General features: G+C 39.3%; 2 protein-coding genes across 2 annotated transcripts in view; both read left to right on the top strand.

Moving 5' to 3' along the window:
* Positions 1–4,375, top strand: part of LOC114249465 (uncharacterized) — a 69,241-nt gene extending 64,866 nt beyond the window's left edge. Inside the window, exons 5-6 of the mRNA XM_089730466.1 lie at positions 136–327; positions 1,142–4,375. Of these exons, the coding sequence (XP_089586592.1) occupies positions 136–327; positions 1,142–3,195 (2,246 nt within the window). The 3' untranslated portion in view covers positions 3,196–4,375. The remainder of the gene's footprint in view (positions 1–135; positions 328–1,141) is intronic.
* Positions 4,376–13,358: 8,983 nt separating this feature from the next.
* Positions 13,359–17,053, top strand: LOC114249502 (uncharacterized). Its single transcript, XM_028183106.2, has 3 exons — positions 13,359–13,432; positions 14,187–14,349; positions 16,347–17,053. The coding sequence occupies exons 2-3, from the start codon at positions 14,206–14,208 to the stop codon at positions 16,488–16,490; spliced, it is 288 nt and encodes a 95-aa protein (XP_028038907.1). The 5' UTR covers positions 13,359–13,432; positions 14,187–14,205; the 3' UTR covers positions 16,491–17,053.
* Positions 17,054–19,455: the final 2,402 nt, after the last annotated feature.

Here is a 19,455-nt window from a genome sequence, read left to right as displayed (position 1 = left end):
ACGATTTCACAATGAAATAGTTCAAATTAATTACTCACTTCTTCAATATATAGGCATAAAATAAATCATCGAATATTCTAATAGTTCTGAAGATTATAAGTTCAATTTAATACCATTCATTCCTTTTCATTCCAGATTGCGAGCAAGAAGGCCGTGTCTACGACAACGGTGAAAAGTTGGTCGATCCTGCAGATCCCTGCCGCGTGTGCTACTGCCAGGGGGGAGAGGTAGTCTGCAGACGGATCGCTTGCTTCGTCAGAGATGACTGCACTCCTCGGCTTGTGCCCGGTAGATGTTGTCCTGAATACGACAACTGTCCTGTCAGAGGTGAGTTTCTCGTTTCTCTTATAAAAGATATCATATAAAACCTGACAGTTACACAACTAGTTATGAAGAGTGAAATGCATAGACTTGGTCAGCTAAAGTGGCAGTTACTTATAACTAAGGTATTTACAATGAAGACCATAATACATGCACAGTATGATGCGAGAAATGAAATGGATAGATTAAGCTCTAAGGTTAAAAATGCAAGTAGACTCTGCAGGCAAAAGACTTAAAACCAATCTATTTGAGGAAAGGCTTGAACTTTTTACATCTGGGTATATGGCTAATTCCTTCTTCTTCTTTGGAAATCTCTTTAACCGTTGTACCATCAATCCCATCGCTGATGGATAATAAAAACAAATTATTTTGTGTCATCCTACTTAATTTAACTCGTATATAAATAAGTAAGTAATTAAAAGAGAGTAGTAGTTGTAGTACTTAGGTTGGTAGTACTTAAACCTGGATATTGTGGTATAATATGATCAACGTCACCCATCCTTAAAAACGTGGGCTATTAAAAAAGAAGAAACAAAGAGATAATTCTCAAATTCTAAAATCTAATTTTTCCCACTATAAGGCTGTTGCGTTGCTTAGCGTTAGAATTAGACAGCGGCACTAACTCCTCAGACTCTCAGACTTAAGTAGTAGAAGCCATCACGTAATCTACTAACTTACAGTCTAATAAACTAAAATTTACCATTTTGAGATTTCAAAATCTGTAGCATGTTTGTACGTACCGAATTCTTGATGGAAGTGGGGCGGAAGTAGGCTAAAACCGCAATGGTAGTAAAATTTTGATTACGTGATTTATTTACAGGGGTAACCATGCTTCCTGGCGTCTCTTCCTTGCCGCCCAACCTTTCACCTACAGAAGATATCAAGGGTAGTGCTGCACCAACTGCTCCTAAAGAAAATCTTAAACAAGAATTCACTATTAAGGAAATAACACCAGTATCTGAGATTCCTATAATGAATGATGTGAAAATTAAAAAGATCTTACCGTTTCCAAGTATCGACGTTGCCGAGTATTCGTCGTCGAAGTCTCCTCCTATCACAAGAGAAGCTACTTCTGAGATATCCGTTAAAACAGAATCTGAAATCGTCAAAACAGACGCTCCTACGATCACTGAAGTCCATCAGAAAGAGAGTGACAAGAAGCCAGATGATACACAGCCCTCTAAAATAAGTTTTTCTACTCAAGATTCTATTAACAGTGATATTTATTCGTCGAATGAATCAACTGTCACAAATGGATTACCTACAGCTCCATCTGTGACTACAACTAAAGCACCGATCATTGAAGAAGAAGACACATCACTTTTTGATCATAACCCAGCATTCCCACCTATTCCAGACGATTTAGCAGTCTTGAGCAACCACGGAGATGAAATCGTACCCGAGCCATCTGCAGAAGGCGACCACATGACTGTGCACGACACCGTTCCCAGCTTGCCTTCAGTAGAGTCAAAGCTCGAAGAACCTATTGAACCTAAAGAAATCTCTGACATTATACTGACAACTGAAAAACCATCGGTCACTTCAATCGAAACTAGTACAACAGCTAAACAAGAAAGCACTACAGTTGTAGAACAGCTCAAAGAAAGCCCAATGCTTAATTTGAGGTCTGCTATACCAACTGAGATACTCAACGCTCCATCTCTTGTACCAGCAGACACCGGGGAGCCGTTAGATGATGGCATAACTACTGATGTACCAGAAATATCCTCAACCACAGAGGAAACCGAAATGTCCAAAGAAAGCTCTAACCACACTATTGAAGTTTCTGAAACTCCTGTTATCGAATCTTTTGCTACAACTACAGGTGCAGAATTAGACACAACCACACCTAAAGTATCCACTGGACATGAAATTGAAGTCACCACTAAAGACCTGGAACAAACGACCAGTTCGATAGCAAAATCAAATAGCGCAACGGAAGTGACGTCCCATACTGAAATTAGTTCTTTACCGATTGAAACGAGTGATCAAAATCCACACGAGTCTGAAGCTGTGGTGAAAGATAAAATCGTAGACTCTACTGTCGACCCTTTTGCAACTAGCGCTAAGGTTTCACCGTCTGAAGTGATAACCGTTTCGAGGGCGGTGTCAAATGAAGATAACGTATTAGAAAATGTTGAAACTACTGAATTTATTTTAACATCGTTTGGCTCTTCCGAAACTGCCACCGATTCTGTCGAATTGATCAAAATATCTGGTGATCCTGAGAAAAGTGCTCAGATAGTTGTAGAGCCTGAAGAGAAGAGGAATAGTGTACTCGCTGATTTAATTAATCTAGTTAGCGACGTAGCCACGATTAACGACCACACTGAAAACCCTAATAAGGAACAAGCACCGAAACCAACTAGTATATCTGATTCTGAAGAACTCATACCAGTCAACGCTGGGTACAAAAGCAAGAACAGTAATTATAATCAAAACTCTATAACTGAAATTCCTTACAAATCAAAAAATACTCCAGGAAACCGTCAAAAAGTAGTCGAAATAGAAGACGACGAATCTGAGAGTATTACTGATCTTCCGGCACCACACGACAAGGTGGAACCTACCACACGCCGACCGATTATCGATAATGTGTCGGACAAAAAGATGGAGAACACAACTCAGGAAAAAGATACCGAAATCATAACGCAGTCTTACGTCCCGACGATCAACAGACGGCCGATAAAGGTCATCATGAAGAAAAATAACGACAGGCCGGTTACTGAGTCACCCGAAGGCTCACTGGTATCTGTCTCGAGTGAGGCCTTTACTGATGACATAACCGACACCACAGAGAATAGCGTGGCTGCAGAGGAGAAGAAACGTACAGAAGATTCCACGGAAACCGTGCTGGTCACAGAGGCTCAATGAGGGTCTCCTGACTACTTCCGAAACCTCAGCTTTCAGCATTTCATAGAAAATAAGTTTCGTTCTTGAAACTGTAAGTTAAACTTAGAGACAATTAGTTAGTGACCCTTCCGGGACTTGATTGTATCCATTGTCAATTGAAGTCCGTGTCAGCGGGAGCTTTAGTATAATAATCGTAGATGGTCGAAATATTCGATCGACTTAAGTGAAATTTGGACAAACTATAGTTAAGATAGGCAACAAGGCGCATCGCGTCACATGTGTCAAATTATGAGTTAAGCTGGAGTTCCAATCCTTTTTACCACACGACGTTGCCAGTCGTCGCTGTCGGGATTCCGCCATGGGTTTCCCTATGTAGTAAGTAAGTTATTTATTTTAGTGAGAGATTCTCGAGTGATAGGTGAGCAATCTAGCTAGTCATGGAGTGAGAGCGCAGCCTCTGCGCTCCTAGAAGCCACGTTGCCATACTGCTAGCTTATAAAGAACATGACAAACACATACTCTGAAATTTCATAGCACGAAACGATCTTATGATAATTTAATAAAGAAATAAACTTTATTTCGTACGTTATAAGAATCATTGTTGTATGTTAACGTTTTGCGTTGTATGTGTACTGACATTCCATAGATGTAGTTCCTTTATATCGATGTAACACAGTGAGTGGTCCAGTTCATCAAAACTGGGTTGAATGCCGCGGAGACAACAACATTGGGTACAAAAATGAATTTTAAAATTGAAACAACCTTATGAAATATCTCTAGTGTATCTCTAGTTTAGAGTGTAAATGTGAACGCACATACTCGTAGTTTATATATTGCACCAATTCGGACGATCGCTATCAATCAATAATTCCATACCCAAAATAATTGTCAAGTGTTTCCGGTACTTTACCATATCATATTAGATGTTTTCTTGAAAACGCTTTCTGCAGTTGTCAAATTTGATAGCGATCATTTATTATTATGAAGCATTCTTTGACGAGGCTCAATGGTAGAGTTGAAGTTATGTGTTATCGGTTTTTTCGTATGAACATTACGTTGTGTTGTCTGCAGCCGGTCGCAGCACGTGCCAGCATGTTGCCCCGGAAGACCTTTTCTTTTCCCGGGTAATAAGCGCACGTGTTCACTGTTTTATTTAAATATTTGTTTTTTTTTATAATCAATTAAAGAAACCTAGACTGATTATTGGTTTTATTATTTCATCACCCTATTTATTTTAAGACATTACGAGACTATGCGATACACCCGTTAAAAAAATAATCTCTGCTTGTTACTGAAAAATAAATTACGCGTAGTTGAGTGAAATCCACGTGATGGTCTATGATTCTAATGATGACTTCACGCATACCCACATACATAATTATGAAATTAGCAAGACTTCGGGTTCCAGTCCAGGTCAGGTATGGACAGTTTTTTTTCTTCTCCAATAAAAAACCAATAAAAAAACCCACATCTGCTTCAGGATCCCATGCGCGTAATCGTAGGACCAAAATTACTATATAATTGACATATAGATCATATAAGTCTTGATCTTGAGACGTTGTTTATGTTTATGACTCCGGTAATCACTTAACGCCATGTGGGCCGAGGGCTCGTTTAGCCATCTAAGCAATAAAAAACCACGAGCGCCTGTTTTTTATGTAACATGATTGAGAGAAAAACTTATTTTGTTGACAACACAATCAACACACGCAGCAATATATGCCTACTTTTTTGCGGCTACAAAGCGGCTGCTGGGGCGTGGGAGGCAAACGCGAATTCATCTATCCAGTTGCGAAGTAGCTTAAAAAGAAAGAAGTTGGATACATTTTTTTTATTTTTTTATTGCTTAGATGGATGGACGAGCTCACGGCCCACCTGGTGTTAAGTAGTTACCGGAGCCCATAGACATCTATCTACAACGTAAATGCCGCCACCCACCTTGAGATATGAGTTGTAAGGTCTCACTTTTAACAGTATAACGGTGGCCCCGTCTTTCAAACCGAAACGCATTACTGCTTCACGGCAGAAATAGGCAGGTTGGTGGTACGTACCCGTGCGAGCTCTCAAGACTTCTTACCACCAGTAAGGATATTCTGGCGCGGCCCTTGCTACCGTGTCGAACACACTGACCGTATGTATTCTATTGGTAACATCACCACTGTCAGAGAATGGAACATGTTGCAACGTGCTGTCAATCCGTATCTACGGTTCTTCTTTTTCTTAATCATTTCAGTTAAAGTCAATTGCTGAATCTATAAAATATGTCATTTATTATTGCCAGTGAGAGATTGGCCTAGTCTTGAGTGAAACCCGAAACATCACGATGTGAATTGTAGCCTGAAATTTCTAAAGTTTCCTTTTAATAGCGCCTGTCTGTAATATCTACTTTTCAAGCCACGTATGCCGTAGGAGGTCATGATGATGGTACCCGGCACTTCGGTTCTCATGATTTGAGTAAGCAATGAGAACTGTATTAATTTTGACTCGGTGGTGCAGAAATTAGTGCCCTTGATTGCGGGACCGCACAGGTTTGTTTGTTATTTGGTTATGTATGTTTAAGTATGTATATCAATATCTCCGGTTCTTATAATCCAGGGGAAGACTAGTTGGGAACCGGATGAGCGTGCGTGACTTGTCCTCGGTTATTATTATTATTTCTGTTTAATTTCCTACATTTTGTTAAATGAGCATAGATTTCGTGGTCACCGACGACTAATGTATCGATTAATTTTTAACAATCCGCTAACTGTCATCTAATAATTTAAAATGTTTCGTTATTGTCAGTTTGTTTGTTGGGCTCGACGATGCGGCTTGTTTGTTGGGCTTTTCCTGTATTCAAATATGGACTATCTCATCCTTCAAATTAGGATATAAAATGCCCGACAGAAGTAAGCAGCTGTAGGCATATAGCTACTTACAATAACGATGCCCCATAATTTGCTAAACCGGTCCCCAAAAGCTCACTCCTATTATGCATGCAAAAAGCCAACTTGTCTAGGTTGGAAACTAGGACGCATTCCTAGCGAGGAGCCCGCATGGTGCGACGACCTCGCTACCCATGTAGGGACAACTTGCGTAAATATATGCGCTGCATTACGTAAGGTTGAGATTACACTCAAATTGTAGTACCTACATTAGCCTACGGAGTGTGTAAAATAAAATGTATCGGAAATTGTGTGATAAAAGTACGCATGCAGTTTTAAGTTTTTTTTTATTGCCTAGATGGGTGGACGAGCTCACAGCCCACCTGGTGTTAAGTAGTTACTTAAGCCCATAGACATCCACAACGTAAATGCGCCACCCACCTTGAGATATAAGTTCTAAAGTCTCAAGCACAGTTACAATGGCTGCCCCACCCTTGAAACTGAAACGCATTACTGCTTCACGGCAGAAATAGGCAGGGTGGTGGTACCTACCCGCGTGGACTCACAAGAGGTCCTACCACCAGTAGTCGTAGGCTTGTCGTATTAAGCTAATGCTAGTTTCAATTGACGAAGAAAAGAGAGACTGAATTACACTGATTGTCTTAGACACTGATCGTAGAGGTGATCCGCGACTGTATACATTGATGCGCGTCAATGAAAACATTAAAGGACTGATCCCAAACAAATTATGATAAAAGCCAGAAACTTGACCTATTTAGTGTAAAAAAAAACATCAAAAATATCGTACATTTTATTGAGAATATCCGTAACACACGCCAAAATGATTGCAATTGTTTCGATTCCTCCCGCACTCCTGCCAGTGACGTTAAATACAGTATAAACAAAGAAGAATATTTAAAACTTTCTAACAATATCCTGTTGTCAGTAAAATCAAATGGATTCGTAAATGTTTTTTTGAATATTGATTGATTTCCTTTCTGAGATTTTTTCACACAAAGACGAACGGTTACATAAGTGCGGGTTATTCACGCGTCACAGAATTTATCTTTATTCATACTGCATTTATATTTCTTACGTGATTAACTTTACATTATTTATTCATGAAAATTTTGAGACATTTGTGATTTTTTTCATTTACGTAATCTGAGGCTTTTACCTGTCAGACATTATCAATAGTTTGACCTTTAAACTTCGTATCTATTTGACTCACATTATGGTGACTGGTTTTTGATGAGGGTGCAGGACTATGAGTATACGTCATTTGATGGGTGAACATCACATCTTCGGCCACCGAATCCCGCACGTATACAATAGTAATGTTTGTAATGTAGATACATAGAAGCTTACAACAATCTTTAGATCCGGTCAGACGAGTGAAGGATCTTTTAGCGCACTTACAAGTCCGATTGCCTAACTTACACTTTACATGGTAAAAGCTCTGCTCATAAAAGTACATTCCGTTATATGAAAAGTACGGAAGCGATTACCCATTATGACGTGCAGTTCATCATATATAAATCCTCAGTAATGCAATAGTCCACGACTGTTGCGTTGCATCGGTTGTTACATCAGTGCTGCATCGCGGCTTACAATGACGAACATTACGTTCGGGTCAGTCAAGGAAATTTTGTATTGTTTCGAACTTTTAAGATTTTATGACGCTTAAGAAGTTTCGGCGCACTTTGGCTTGACGCTACAAAACGGATTCACGTTAATTTATATTTTTTGCAAGTTTCATTTGATTACACGCCGACAAAGGATACATATGTTACAACCGCGGCCCCGGAATCAAATATCTACAACAATAAATTGTGGAACAGCATAACGGGAGACGCAGGACTAAGTTGATTCGTATTTACAAGTTCAGCACACGACTGCCGCGCGGCTAGATGGTGTGAAGTCGCGGTCACGGCCGAGGGTCCCGTTATGGTTGATCGTGCGGTCGACTTGCACAGTATGGTCACCAGGCGCCATCACATTAAAAAAAAGGCGTGATGTGGCCGCGTCAAATTGTACTCCTTACGTTAGTTAATTTGTTAGTGAGCTTTGTAAAATAGGAATAAGAGGTGGTAAGTGCAGACTTCATTCTCACGACGGGTGGTCGCGGTCAACATCAGGTGGGCTGTGGGCTCGTGTAATCATCTACGTAATAAAAATAGTAATAATATAATACATTTTTTTCCCTACCGCTATATCAGCGTTGCTCTAGCATGTAGGTGAGTTCTCGGGGCTCAAACTGGGAGCGTTGTTAGCACTGGCCCTAGCAAGAGCAGTGCTTTGCAGAATCTACCACCGGATCGGAAACGCGACCCCCTAAGAAGCGGAGATACGGCGAGGACGGTGGCCGGATAAAACAAAGAAAGACTTTCTTAGTACTGTAGCTTTGAGGCATTAGGGCATCATCGGATACACGTGGAGAGTCAAATAATGCTATTGAGAAGTAGGCAGACACCACGAATATGCTATCCTTTAATACGGACTCCTCTATCTTATAGACTTGAGTAATATGTGTGCAGAGACTCTTTGTCGCGAATACATTTAAAATTTTCCCATGTTCTCGCGTATATGATTAAAACTGCCCTTATGTACACTTATGCCTTTGTTAATTTTTATTAATTGTCTTTTTATTTTATGGTTTATCGATTGCGATTATTTTGTATTGAAGCTAGTCAATTTCTGAACACCGCTAAAAAACCATCTATCTTCTTAATTAACTCTGTTGATCAAATGTAATATCTATTATTCCGTTAGATGACTAAGCACAAACACATTTGTGTGACGACAAATACAACTGTGTGCTTAAAATATTTGACTGTTGTTTTTGCGTCGACTATGTTTGTATTGTCAATAATAGTCACGAGTATACCTACCATACGATTATGGCCCCAAGCCGTCACTTATTAGTATAGCTTTATCTACGAAAAGAAAAATATCAGAAAATCAGAGACCATAAATTGCTAGCGGACATGTTGTTGTGAGCCCGCTGAGTTTGTGTCGCTGGTTCTTCTCAGGACTGTGGCTTTTTTTGGAACCGATGGTAGAGTTAACATTGCTATTTATATTTGACATTCAACAAGTGTGTTATACTGACATCTAAGTTGAATTAAATGATTTTGAATTTGAATTTGAATTTGCCCTCACGGAGCGACATCACCGTCCTGAATTAATCCTGCATTGCGTTTTGGACATTGCGTTTTGCGTTTTACACAGGAAAACCCAGGAAAAAAACATAGGAAAAAAATAATAAAGCAAATTAAATATAAATCTTATTTTTCAAGATGTGTCAGGGCACTGACGTTTAGAACCATTCAAAGTGAGATCTGACCCGAACCGAAAATCCTAGCTTCCAGTTCGAAGGGTCGGTAAGCAGATACCTGTAGCCCGGATACGGATAGCCCTTTGACTTCAGGCTCCAAAGTCTCAATTATGTTGTGTCACACAATGACGTTGTATCTCGTAGCTCCCGTTAGCTTAACACGAAAGCTCGCTTGTCTCTTATACACGGAGCGACTTCAAATGGCATGTGGTCCCGCTCACTAGCCGTCACCTATACTTGAAAATGTAATATTATAACGAACGGGGAATTGGCTTCACGCATGAGTTTTTTTACTTTGATAAATCGAGTCTATTATTTAGAATAATTCAACTCCAACTATTCGAATAAGAAGATATCGTTCATGCACCTTCTATGGTAGGCAGCGGCTTAGCATTGCTGAAGTCCATGAGTGACGGTAACCGCTTACCATCAGGTGGGCCGTAAGCTCGTCTGCATAAAAGGGCAATAAATAAAAAAAACATAGTAAACTTCAGATCGCGACTACCAAATTAGGACAGTGGTTCCGAAAGTGACGCTTCGGCATCAGCCCCACGGAAAGCAGAGCTGTGCTCTTCAAAAGGGATCGCCCTTCCAACACCATAGCTAGTAAGTAGCTCGTCCGTCCCGGATTAGGCACGGTTACTCCATTCCCGCCATCAAAATCTTTGGCCAGCCCATACCGTGGGCTTCGAAGGCCAAGCACCTTGCCGTCACCCTCGATAGAGGGATGACATTGAGGCCCTATATTAGTACAGTACGCGACCGAATTGTACCTACTCGATCGACTCTATCCGATGATTTGCAAGCGAAGTAAATTGTTCTTTCGTAACAAGTTTGACACTCTACAAAACTTGCATTTAAGGTCCATCATGAACTATGCAAGTGTATGCGACGGGTCCTTACGCAACCCGCAATCACATTAATTCTCTCCTGGTCATCCATTCCCTTTTCTGCAGGATAGCCGTCTGAGCAACGTAGTACGCAAGGAAGTTAATCTTAACGAAGACCTAAATCCATAATCGATACGTAAGTAAGTATCTTAAGGAAGTGTGAGAACGTTACTTTGATAAATCGGCGCGACACGAAAACTTTCATAACGTGGCTGATGCCCCGGATTTATTCTCGGTTCCTTTAGGCATCGATCACCGTCTTCGTTGAAATCGTCGATTAGAATTCGAGGAGCGCACGAACCAATAGACACACGCTACTGCGTTTCTCGATGGATCTACTCAATGGGTCGCGATACCGACCTGGTGGTAGATTCTTCGAAGTATTGCTCTTGCTAGGACCAGTGCTACCACATTCTCTCAGGTTGAGCCCCATGAGCTTACATACTAGTCTGTGAATAGCTGGGATAGTCCCTTAGGCTACCAACGATTAGGACGAGTTTTGTGCGAAAGAAAATTATTGGAACGTCATCGGGAAAATATGTCACAACTAGTAGGTAGTTATAACGGAGCGTGACCGGGCCCCTCAAGTTCTCCAACCAGGAGTATAATGTAGTTTTGGTTTAGCAGATGAATTTCGCTATTGGATATAGAATATCCTTTGACATTCTAATGGGTATAGAAGCTGTTCATTTTATATCCTATTTATCCTCTCTCCGGTTTTGGACTTAAGTAATTGCGTCATAGATTTGAAAAATCTCAAATTATATTTATTTACTCGTTTTACAAAGAAACATTGCTTTGGCGCCTAAGGGGCTATTCCTACTACGCGGACCGATAGGTGAGTTCACGGGTTCAACCTGAGAGAATTGCTAACACTAGCCCTAGCAAGAGCAGTGCTTCACTGAATCTACTACGGGATTGGAATCGTGACTCACTTGGAAGATCCGGGTAGAAACTCAGTGGGTTGTGTCTATGGGCTAGTTCGCACGTCGAGCTCTTCGTGGGAGTCGACCCAATTACGCTGTCATCAGACTGCCTGGCCGTGAGCTCGGCACACTCGCACTGTGCTACACGGGTTTCAGAAGGCACATAGTCTAGTGCGGCGAGTGCAGGTGATGCGAGCGAGACTACGAGCTAATGCGAGCAGCATTCAATTGTGACCTAATACCAATTACTGTGACTTTCGTAAACTTACATTCTAAAATTTACAGTCACCATCGCTTAGAGTCACTTCACATTAACCTTTTAATAAAACTACATTTAATCATATGTATATATAAGTTTCGTAGTCTCATTGGGAAGTCATGTAACTATGGTCTCATGTGACATCTAGATAGAGTATACTATAATTTAGACACAAAAATGTAATGGTCGGTCTTCTCGTTAAAATAAACCTCTTTCAGGCAAAACCGGTTGCTTATCGGTCAAAGAACTGATTGGTAAGACTAATTATGTGAGTAAAAAACCCATAAATTTTCTTAATATGAAGTAGTTAGTCACTGGACTCCATGGAGATCATAACGTGAATGCCACCACTTACCTAGAATTTTAGCTGTATTTTACAGCGCAAATCGGAATGCCCAACTGCTTCGCAAGAGAAATACCGTCACCTCTCATCATTATTTGGAACCCTTTAACTTATGTCGCGAACTCAGGTGAGTTCGGATTGAGAAGAAAACATGATTACTTCTCAAAAAAATCGAAGTTGTTTTTTAATAAAATCACTTTCATATGTATCGAAAGCCAAACTTTTATTTGTTTTGTAGTAAGTAATACGGATGCGGACTGTGTGCACTGCTGATAACTTGTAATTGTATGTCGATGTTCCTTCTGGTCCTATGTGAACGTACGGCCACGAAGTGAGAGAGTACCGGAGCGGCAGCGGGTTTTATTTAACGAATTACTACAACTCCACGCGTCACTTGACATTTAATGTGTGCGATGTAATGTCTGTGCTAAAATATTGGTTGGATTGTGATTTCATTTAATTAAATCTTAAACCACCTCCGTTTTCAGAACAGTTTACTTAATATAAGTATTTTGTGTGTAACAAAACACATCGCTTACATTCTAATGTAAATAGGACAATTTTTTGTGGTTTAATTCAACGTTTAATATACGTATCAATTTCAAAATTTCCTACACGTAGAATACTTGTCAGCTTTCGAAACCACGGGCGACTGAAGATTCGAGTAGCAAACGTGAGATTAAACTGTTAAATACTGCTTACAATGGCTATTTTCCAAATTTAGTAAATACCAAACCAACGCCGCGGTTACCCCCCGTTAAATTTGCATGAAATAAAAAAAAAATCGGCGTACGTAATTTTTTAATGAAAAAAGTTATATTTTTTTAGGTATTTTAGGTATCTTTACCTACCTATTCTAGTAGCCTCGAGCCTGTTCTACTAGATTCGCAGATTAGTAGGTTAGCTCTCGGCTCAAACCTGACGCCGTTCCTAACACTAACCCTAGCAAGAACAGTACTTCGCAGAATCTAGCACCGAATCGGAAACGCGACCCACTGAGAAGATCCGGCGAGAAACTCTGTGTGCTGTATCTGTGGGTTAATTTACTCGCCGAGTCCTTCGTCACAAGCGACGGGCTCGACGAGAACGATGACTGGATTGTGTCTTTGTTTGGTCCATAAGTACTAATTGCTTTGTAATCGTTAAGATCTATTGGTACGTATAGTAACGAATCAGCGAACACACTCTGGTAATCAATCCACTAGACATACCAAACTGTATCTGGGTAATTAGTGCAAATTTAGTCCAAATCTGTCCAGCAAGTTTTCCGTGATTGAGTAATAAACATCTAAACGTGCATTGAGATTGACGACTTAAACAATAACCAGACCACAGCAAGAAATCCCATTGATTGCGAGCTGACCATCAATAGATCGTTAACACAGTATAGATCAATGCGCATTTCGTGAACACAACAAAGTGTATTACGAAATAACACAATTAGTAGGATGAGTCTTGTGGCCCCGCCGCGGCGGTTGCGAAGGCGATCGAGGTGAAAGTACCGCGGGAGGGGAGGGGAGGTATATGAGTGCCCCATGGGTACGCGCGCTTCACTACTCCGAAGCTACACAGGTGAGACCCCATATAAATGGCTATCACACACAAAACTAGCATTCTGTAACTCATTTTTGATAAAACGGTACGTTGTAGGTGTATTTTTGTTTATTGTGTAAATATTTTGTTTCATTTATTAATTTTAGTTCAAAGTTTTGTTACTGAATGTCTTTTTGTGTGCTTCGAAAATGTGTGATTATTGTTTAATTTGTTTAGTGTCCAAGTGCTTCCGAATATAATTTCTTTTAACTTGAACGTGAAAATACTAGCAAAAACATTGCAATAAAATAAATTTACAAACAATGTCATATTATGTAAACGCATGAAGTTTTATTAACATTAAACAGTGTAATAGTCAAATTGTCTAGTTCTCTCAAAAAACAAACACATATTTTGAAGTAATCTGCATTTGAAATCTTTTTAATATAATATATAAACAATCTCTCTCAAAGTGAAACTGCTTTGTAATGGCAGAGCTCATATCTGATTATCGTAAGTCCGTGAATGATACCGCGTGCTTTACATAACGGCCACAGGAAGACCACACTTTCATTGATATTATGTAACTAATTCTGATTCTGAATATCTCGCGGCTACGACAGTTACTTTTGGACTTTATCGCGCCAAACACTTTATTAAAAAAAATCTGTTCGTCCATGAGGATAGTAGACATAATTGAGATGAAACTTCGAAGAAAAGAATCTACAAGAACAATTATTATTAAAGTTTAGATTAAATGAAATTTGCCGTCTTATACCCATACCTCCGACTTACAGTGAAGATCGGCAATGAGCTCTTCCCCGGTGTGTTATCTGCTACATTTTTATTTTCGTTCACAGATATTTGACACAACAAACAATGCAGTCCTACGTGTTCTGCCTCCTGGTCGTGGTGGCGGTCGCCGCTGCCGCCCCGCAGCGCGAGGGTGCTGTCTTCTCAAACGAAGCCATTAAGCAGGCCCAGAACACTCAGCTTATTCCTAAGGATGCCGTGATCCAGAAGGTAATAACCGACCATTTCCGGCCAGTGGATTTACGTTTTTACGACATCGAAGCCAGCTGAAATGTAACCCACAATTCAGACCGATTGTCCAAATGTCACGTGCGTGGTTGGCGTTGGTTTAGGCAGGTTTGTACAAGCCCGGCCGTAACCGTAGATCAACAATACTTTAAAATAATAAGTGTGTTTATTGTACTCGTAATTAACTAAGAGATGATATAAAAGCACGGGTTGGTGCTTGGTGGGTGCTTGAGACACACTTGGCTCGCAAAATACGTCCACTAGTTCTCGTCTATCTTCTTATATCAAAGAACAAATAGTTGTGAAATTTAAGGGAAACTTAATAGTGTACATATAAAAACAAAATTTAAATGCAAATTTTATAATTCTCAAATAATTTTGAGCGTGTTCATATTAATACGAAATTGAAGATTTTTAATTTGATAACTCGTTAGAACAGTTTCCGGTCTTCTGACGATAGCTCGTAAACTGTTTTGGCATTCCGATGTGGAGGTTCGAAAGATCGTTGTCACTGTATATACATACGTGTATACACAACAGAATAAGTATTTTCTCCGGTTTTTAGACATAATTAAACATATTTTTTCGGTTTATTTATTACGGTATATTATTTCTGAGATTTCGGATCATTTCCAGTTGTCGTGGTCTCAGACGACAGACAGAGGACGGACAATATAACGTCAATAATTTTAAGATTAAGAGAGATTAAACTGTAAATTTAAGTTAACTAGGGTTTCATTTAAAGTAGCTTATTATGTTCTCGTACATGAAGCACAGCCGCACACAATAGTGCCCAGAGGCGGCTTGTTAACAGAGCGCTGAGACTGTTGTCATAGATGCCGCGGCCCAGTCTCGGCAAAGGTAAGCCCGATGTAGCCCCGAAGACTTGAAAGCTACACAATGTATCGTGTCCGGTGGAATTACCGATGTATGAATAAATAATCAGGAATCAGTGTGTCAATTTAAATCGAGAATTTGAAGTACTCTGACACTAAGCTTATCACAAATGTATTTTTATGAATTTAAATCAATATTAAAATTTATTTCAGAATTCTATTAAGTTCATGTTACTATTTGTTTTCTTTTTTACATAAGTACAGTATATTTTGGTTATTAATGGATGGATATGGACGAAATATCAATTTCGTCTCATCAAAAATACAAAGTTGCGAGTGTGAGCTTGGTTCATCGTAAAGTATTGATCGTGCGCTTTGAAAGCATTTGAAAGTAAGATCTGTGCTTATGTTGTATAGTTTAGCGTAGTCGATAACTGTCGAAACCTTAGCGTTCACTCTCTTATAAAGTTCACGTTAGAAATACAGAGAACCACGCTGACATGGATGCATTCGTTATTTGGCTTTGGAAGTACTGAAAGAAAGCTCGCGTATGCATTAGACAATGTCCGACATTCTGCGTCGAGACCATTCATCATTCATTGCAAATAACGCAATCATCTTTATCACATATCATGCACTTTAGTGTTAGTGCAAATTGATATGTTTCATCATTTTTCTATTGATTTCATTGCGATATCGGACACCCTTGAAATGAACGATGTCGTAAAATATGATTGCATGACATTGTGGTTAAGTACATATGTTTGGATTTCGGAAACTGTTTCGACAGAAGCGCGTTGTTCAATTATGATGATTTATTATAAACATAATCTTCATCTTTCTTCATATCTAATTGAACACTTGACTCCTTCGAAGCATAAATAGTATAGGTAGTTAATCAGATTTACCAAACCTGCAGGAACAGATGAGGAGATGCTGTTCTGGGCTGATACTCAGACACACACTCAGACATAGACTCAGACCAGTCATCCATTGTGCCCTTTAATTAACGTCTACATATTATGTTTAACTAAATACTAACACAGGTCAGGTGGGCACCAGCTCTTAAGAGTGCTGACATTTTATGCTGACCTTAATAATAATGGCAGAATACATGATTAAATTTCACAATTTATCGCACAGGTCCAAGAGGGTATTGAACTCGCGGCCTACCAGTCAATCCCTGGAAACCAGAGGATCAACCTGTACGAGATCCTAGGAGACCAGGTGCCTTCTGAAGTCATCAACAATCTGCAAAGCCAGATTGACCAAGTCGGCAGAAACTGAGCTAATTAATATAAGAAGAAACATGTTTTGAGGAGACTGTTATGATGACAAGAAATCCTGCTTAAAAATTTAATTGAACTAAAAATCTTTGAGAGAGCTTCGACCTCAAGTCGCAAGCTTACATCATCTATCTAGTTTATGTGAGCTACAGTTATTTATTAACAAAAATTTAATGAGAGTTTATCATTTCCACTTAATCCAACAATCGACGATCTCAACCAGTAGAAGATACTATAAAAATCACAAATTAATCAAAATAATATTACCGAAACACTTAGTCGATTCGGGTTATTAAAAAAATCCGACTTCAACACATTAACTAAATTCTATCATCTACAGTATTCTACTCCACGTAGATAAGTATGTAAACAAGAATTGGAAATATGAAAATAAGTTTGACACATTTTGTAATGAACATCATAACTGTCTCTGATTGCAGCCATGTCAACAAATTAGATATTAATTTATTCGTGTCGAACCAGTGGAAGGTGCGTAACGGTATTTTGTATGTTTGTATATAAAAGAAAAATGTTATTTAAAAATAAAGATGATCGTGTTTTAAATACTTGTTTCTCTTATTGTCTCAAATCAATGGTTTTATTACTATCAAATACTAGCTTATGCCCGCGACTCCGTCCGCGTGGAACAGTTACTTTGTCATAACGCTAAATGTACGTAGAAAGTGAAAATACATTTGAATTATAGAATGTTAAGGAGCTATTTAAATCTCCTATTTTGAAACATTCTTTATTGGTGCTTCACTTGTATTGGTCTTACCGTGATGTTGTATAGCCTATAATAGCCTTCCTCAATAAATGGGCTATCTAACACTGAAAGAATTTTTCGCTAGAACGCGCTAATCTCAGGAACTACACTGCCCCTGAGATTAGCGCGCTCAAACAAACAAACTCTTCCGCTTTATAATATTAGTATAGATTGTGTTGCCGAATCCTACACGTTGATATTCGGCATGCCAAATACCAAAAATACACATAACAAAAGTAAGGCAGGGAACCTAACTCAGACTACAGGTTCGTACCCGGCCTGTCTGATAGTCAGTTTGTTTTTCTTCACTTCAGCATATTTAGTTGTAAAAAATATTCGAGATAAGAGCCAGCAGAGATTAAAAAGCACAGTGACTTGCTTAACAAAAAATAGAAAGCCTTGGGGGAATTGAATAAAGCATCACGCATCGGTTGTGGACTTTATTACGATAAGCACGTATCGAATGAATAAGTGTTCCGAACCTCCGCGGCTCGTGTCCTGTGTGGTATAATGTATGGCCATGCCATCCGTCTCTGTGATGGAGCACTCCTGCTTCCAATGAGAAATTCAGAATACCCATTATTGTAACAGTGATGAGAGATCACGTCAGAAGGTAGGATGTCGTGGTTTCCCACGGACAGGAGCTGATTCGGCTACTCATCGAATATTTAGGCATCAGCATTTAAAACGGTTCAGTTATGTTTTTATGATATATAATTTATATTCTATTAATTAACATAACGAGTTGAAAACCAGATTATCTACTATTTAACATCTCAGTTGTATGAAAGTAGATATTTAATTAATTTATTGCTATTTAATGTATTATGTAATTTGTTTGGTAATAATATCTTAAGTGTTTATTTTATCGTATGTTCTCTCTGGGTTCTAAAACTTTTCAGTAAACTGAATCGAAGCTTACAGTTATCTCGGTCTTAAAACAATTCAAATGCTTAAGTCAGCCATAAAAGTAGTAAGAATGTTAATGTTGATTTTAACGAAGCTATCTATCAAAAAAGTGGACGAGTGCGAGTAGAATACGTTTGGAGTTCCGTTAGCTTATTTCACACATGTACATATGTAGATAAATTGTTAGCCTTGCCTGTTTTTGATGCTGAGAATTTCGAAACATTTGAAAATCTTTAAGTTACTTTTTTTTTAAATTAAATATTTATTTTCCGTAGTTTAACTCAGTATGTGTTCATGTACCTGCGGAATAAACGTATGAATTCTTAGTGTCGTATACATGGGCAGACAGATAAACAAGAAAATGATATACATATTTGTATTTGTTTGGAGTTACAGAGCCACAAATACGATACGAATTTAATAATATAAAACCATTTAGGCGAATCTGATTTCCCAAATGGGTATTACATTCTGTGCGTTGGTTTGTTTTGGTATTATGCAACTGATTACTGATGTGATGAAAAGCTTCAGGCCAACCGCACAGATTTTTTATAAATATGGTTCTTATTTATTGCCAATGTGTCGTGGCCAGCTCTGTTGTCGTCATTCATGTTGTAACGAAGATGTTAAATTACTTTGCTTATTTACCGTGAGTTTGAGAATCTTGGAATGTACTGGACTGATTCTAAAAAATATTTCATTCTCATATTGTTTCCAAGTTTGTTTACAAGTGTAGTCAGCTGTAGGAAACGATTTGATTATTTTCTTAGCATTAGTGGAACTCAGGAGCTTTTTTTTTTTATGATTGGAATTTTTTTGCTGGTTGCCCGAATGCCTTTCCAGTTTCACCAGGACAGGTGGGCGAGCAAAGGCTCAGCCAGGAGGGGTAGAATTTGCTAACAACTGCCCGAGCGCCTCCGAAGGAGACCTAACAACTCAAGAGCAATTGCTTCTCGAATGAATCTACTACCGGATCGGAATCGCGACCCGCTGAGAAGATCCGGCGAGAAACTCAGCGGGCTGATGCATGGGTTAGGTTGCACTTCGACCTCTTTGTCGAGTTCGACGAGTACGGTTACCGGGGTCCCTAAGCCTGCTCCTAGTATTAGAGCTGAAGGCGTTTAATGCAAAGGTTATTGTATCTGATGGATCCGTAAGGACGTGTCTAGGGCGTCGACGATGACTGGCTTCTGCATGATCGGGATTCGGGGAGTAGTCAGCGGCGGCAACGATAAGGCGATTATCATGACGCATAGCCTTATCGAACTCATGAGCTACGAGCCCATGCGAT

The sequence above is a fragment of the Bombyx mandarina genome, chromosome 10 (genome assembly GCF_030267445.1).
Source record: "Bombyx mandarina strain Sakado chromosome 10, ASM3026744v2".
Lineage (NCBI taxonomy): Eukaryota > Metazoa > Arthropoda > Insecta > Lepidoptera > Bombycidae > Bombyx > Bombyx mandarina.
Note: the sequence above shows the minus strand (reverse complement) of the source record. Positions and strands in the feature narration are given on the sequence as shown.

Coding starts and splice junctions, on each gene's coding strand:
- LOC114249502 (XM_028183106.2), top strand. CDS start 14,206: ATGCAGTCCTACGTGTTCTGCCTCCTGGTCGTGGTGGCGGTCGCCGCT. Junction 14,350..16,346: donor AGGATGCCGTGATCCAGAAG/GTAATAACCGAC, acceptor TTTATCGCACAG/GTCCAAGAGGGTATTGAACT.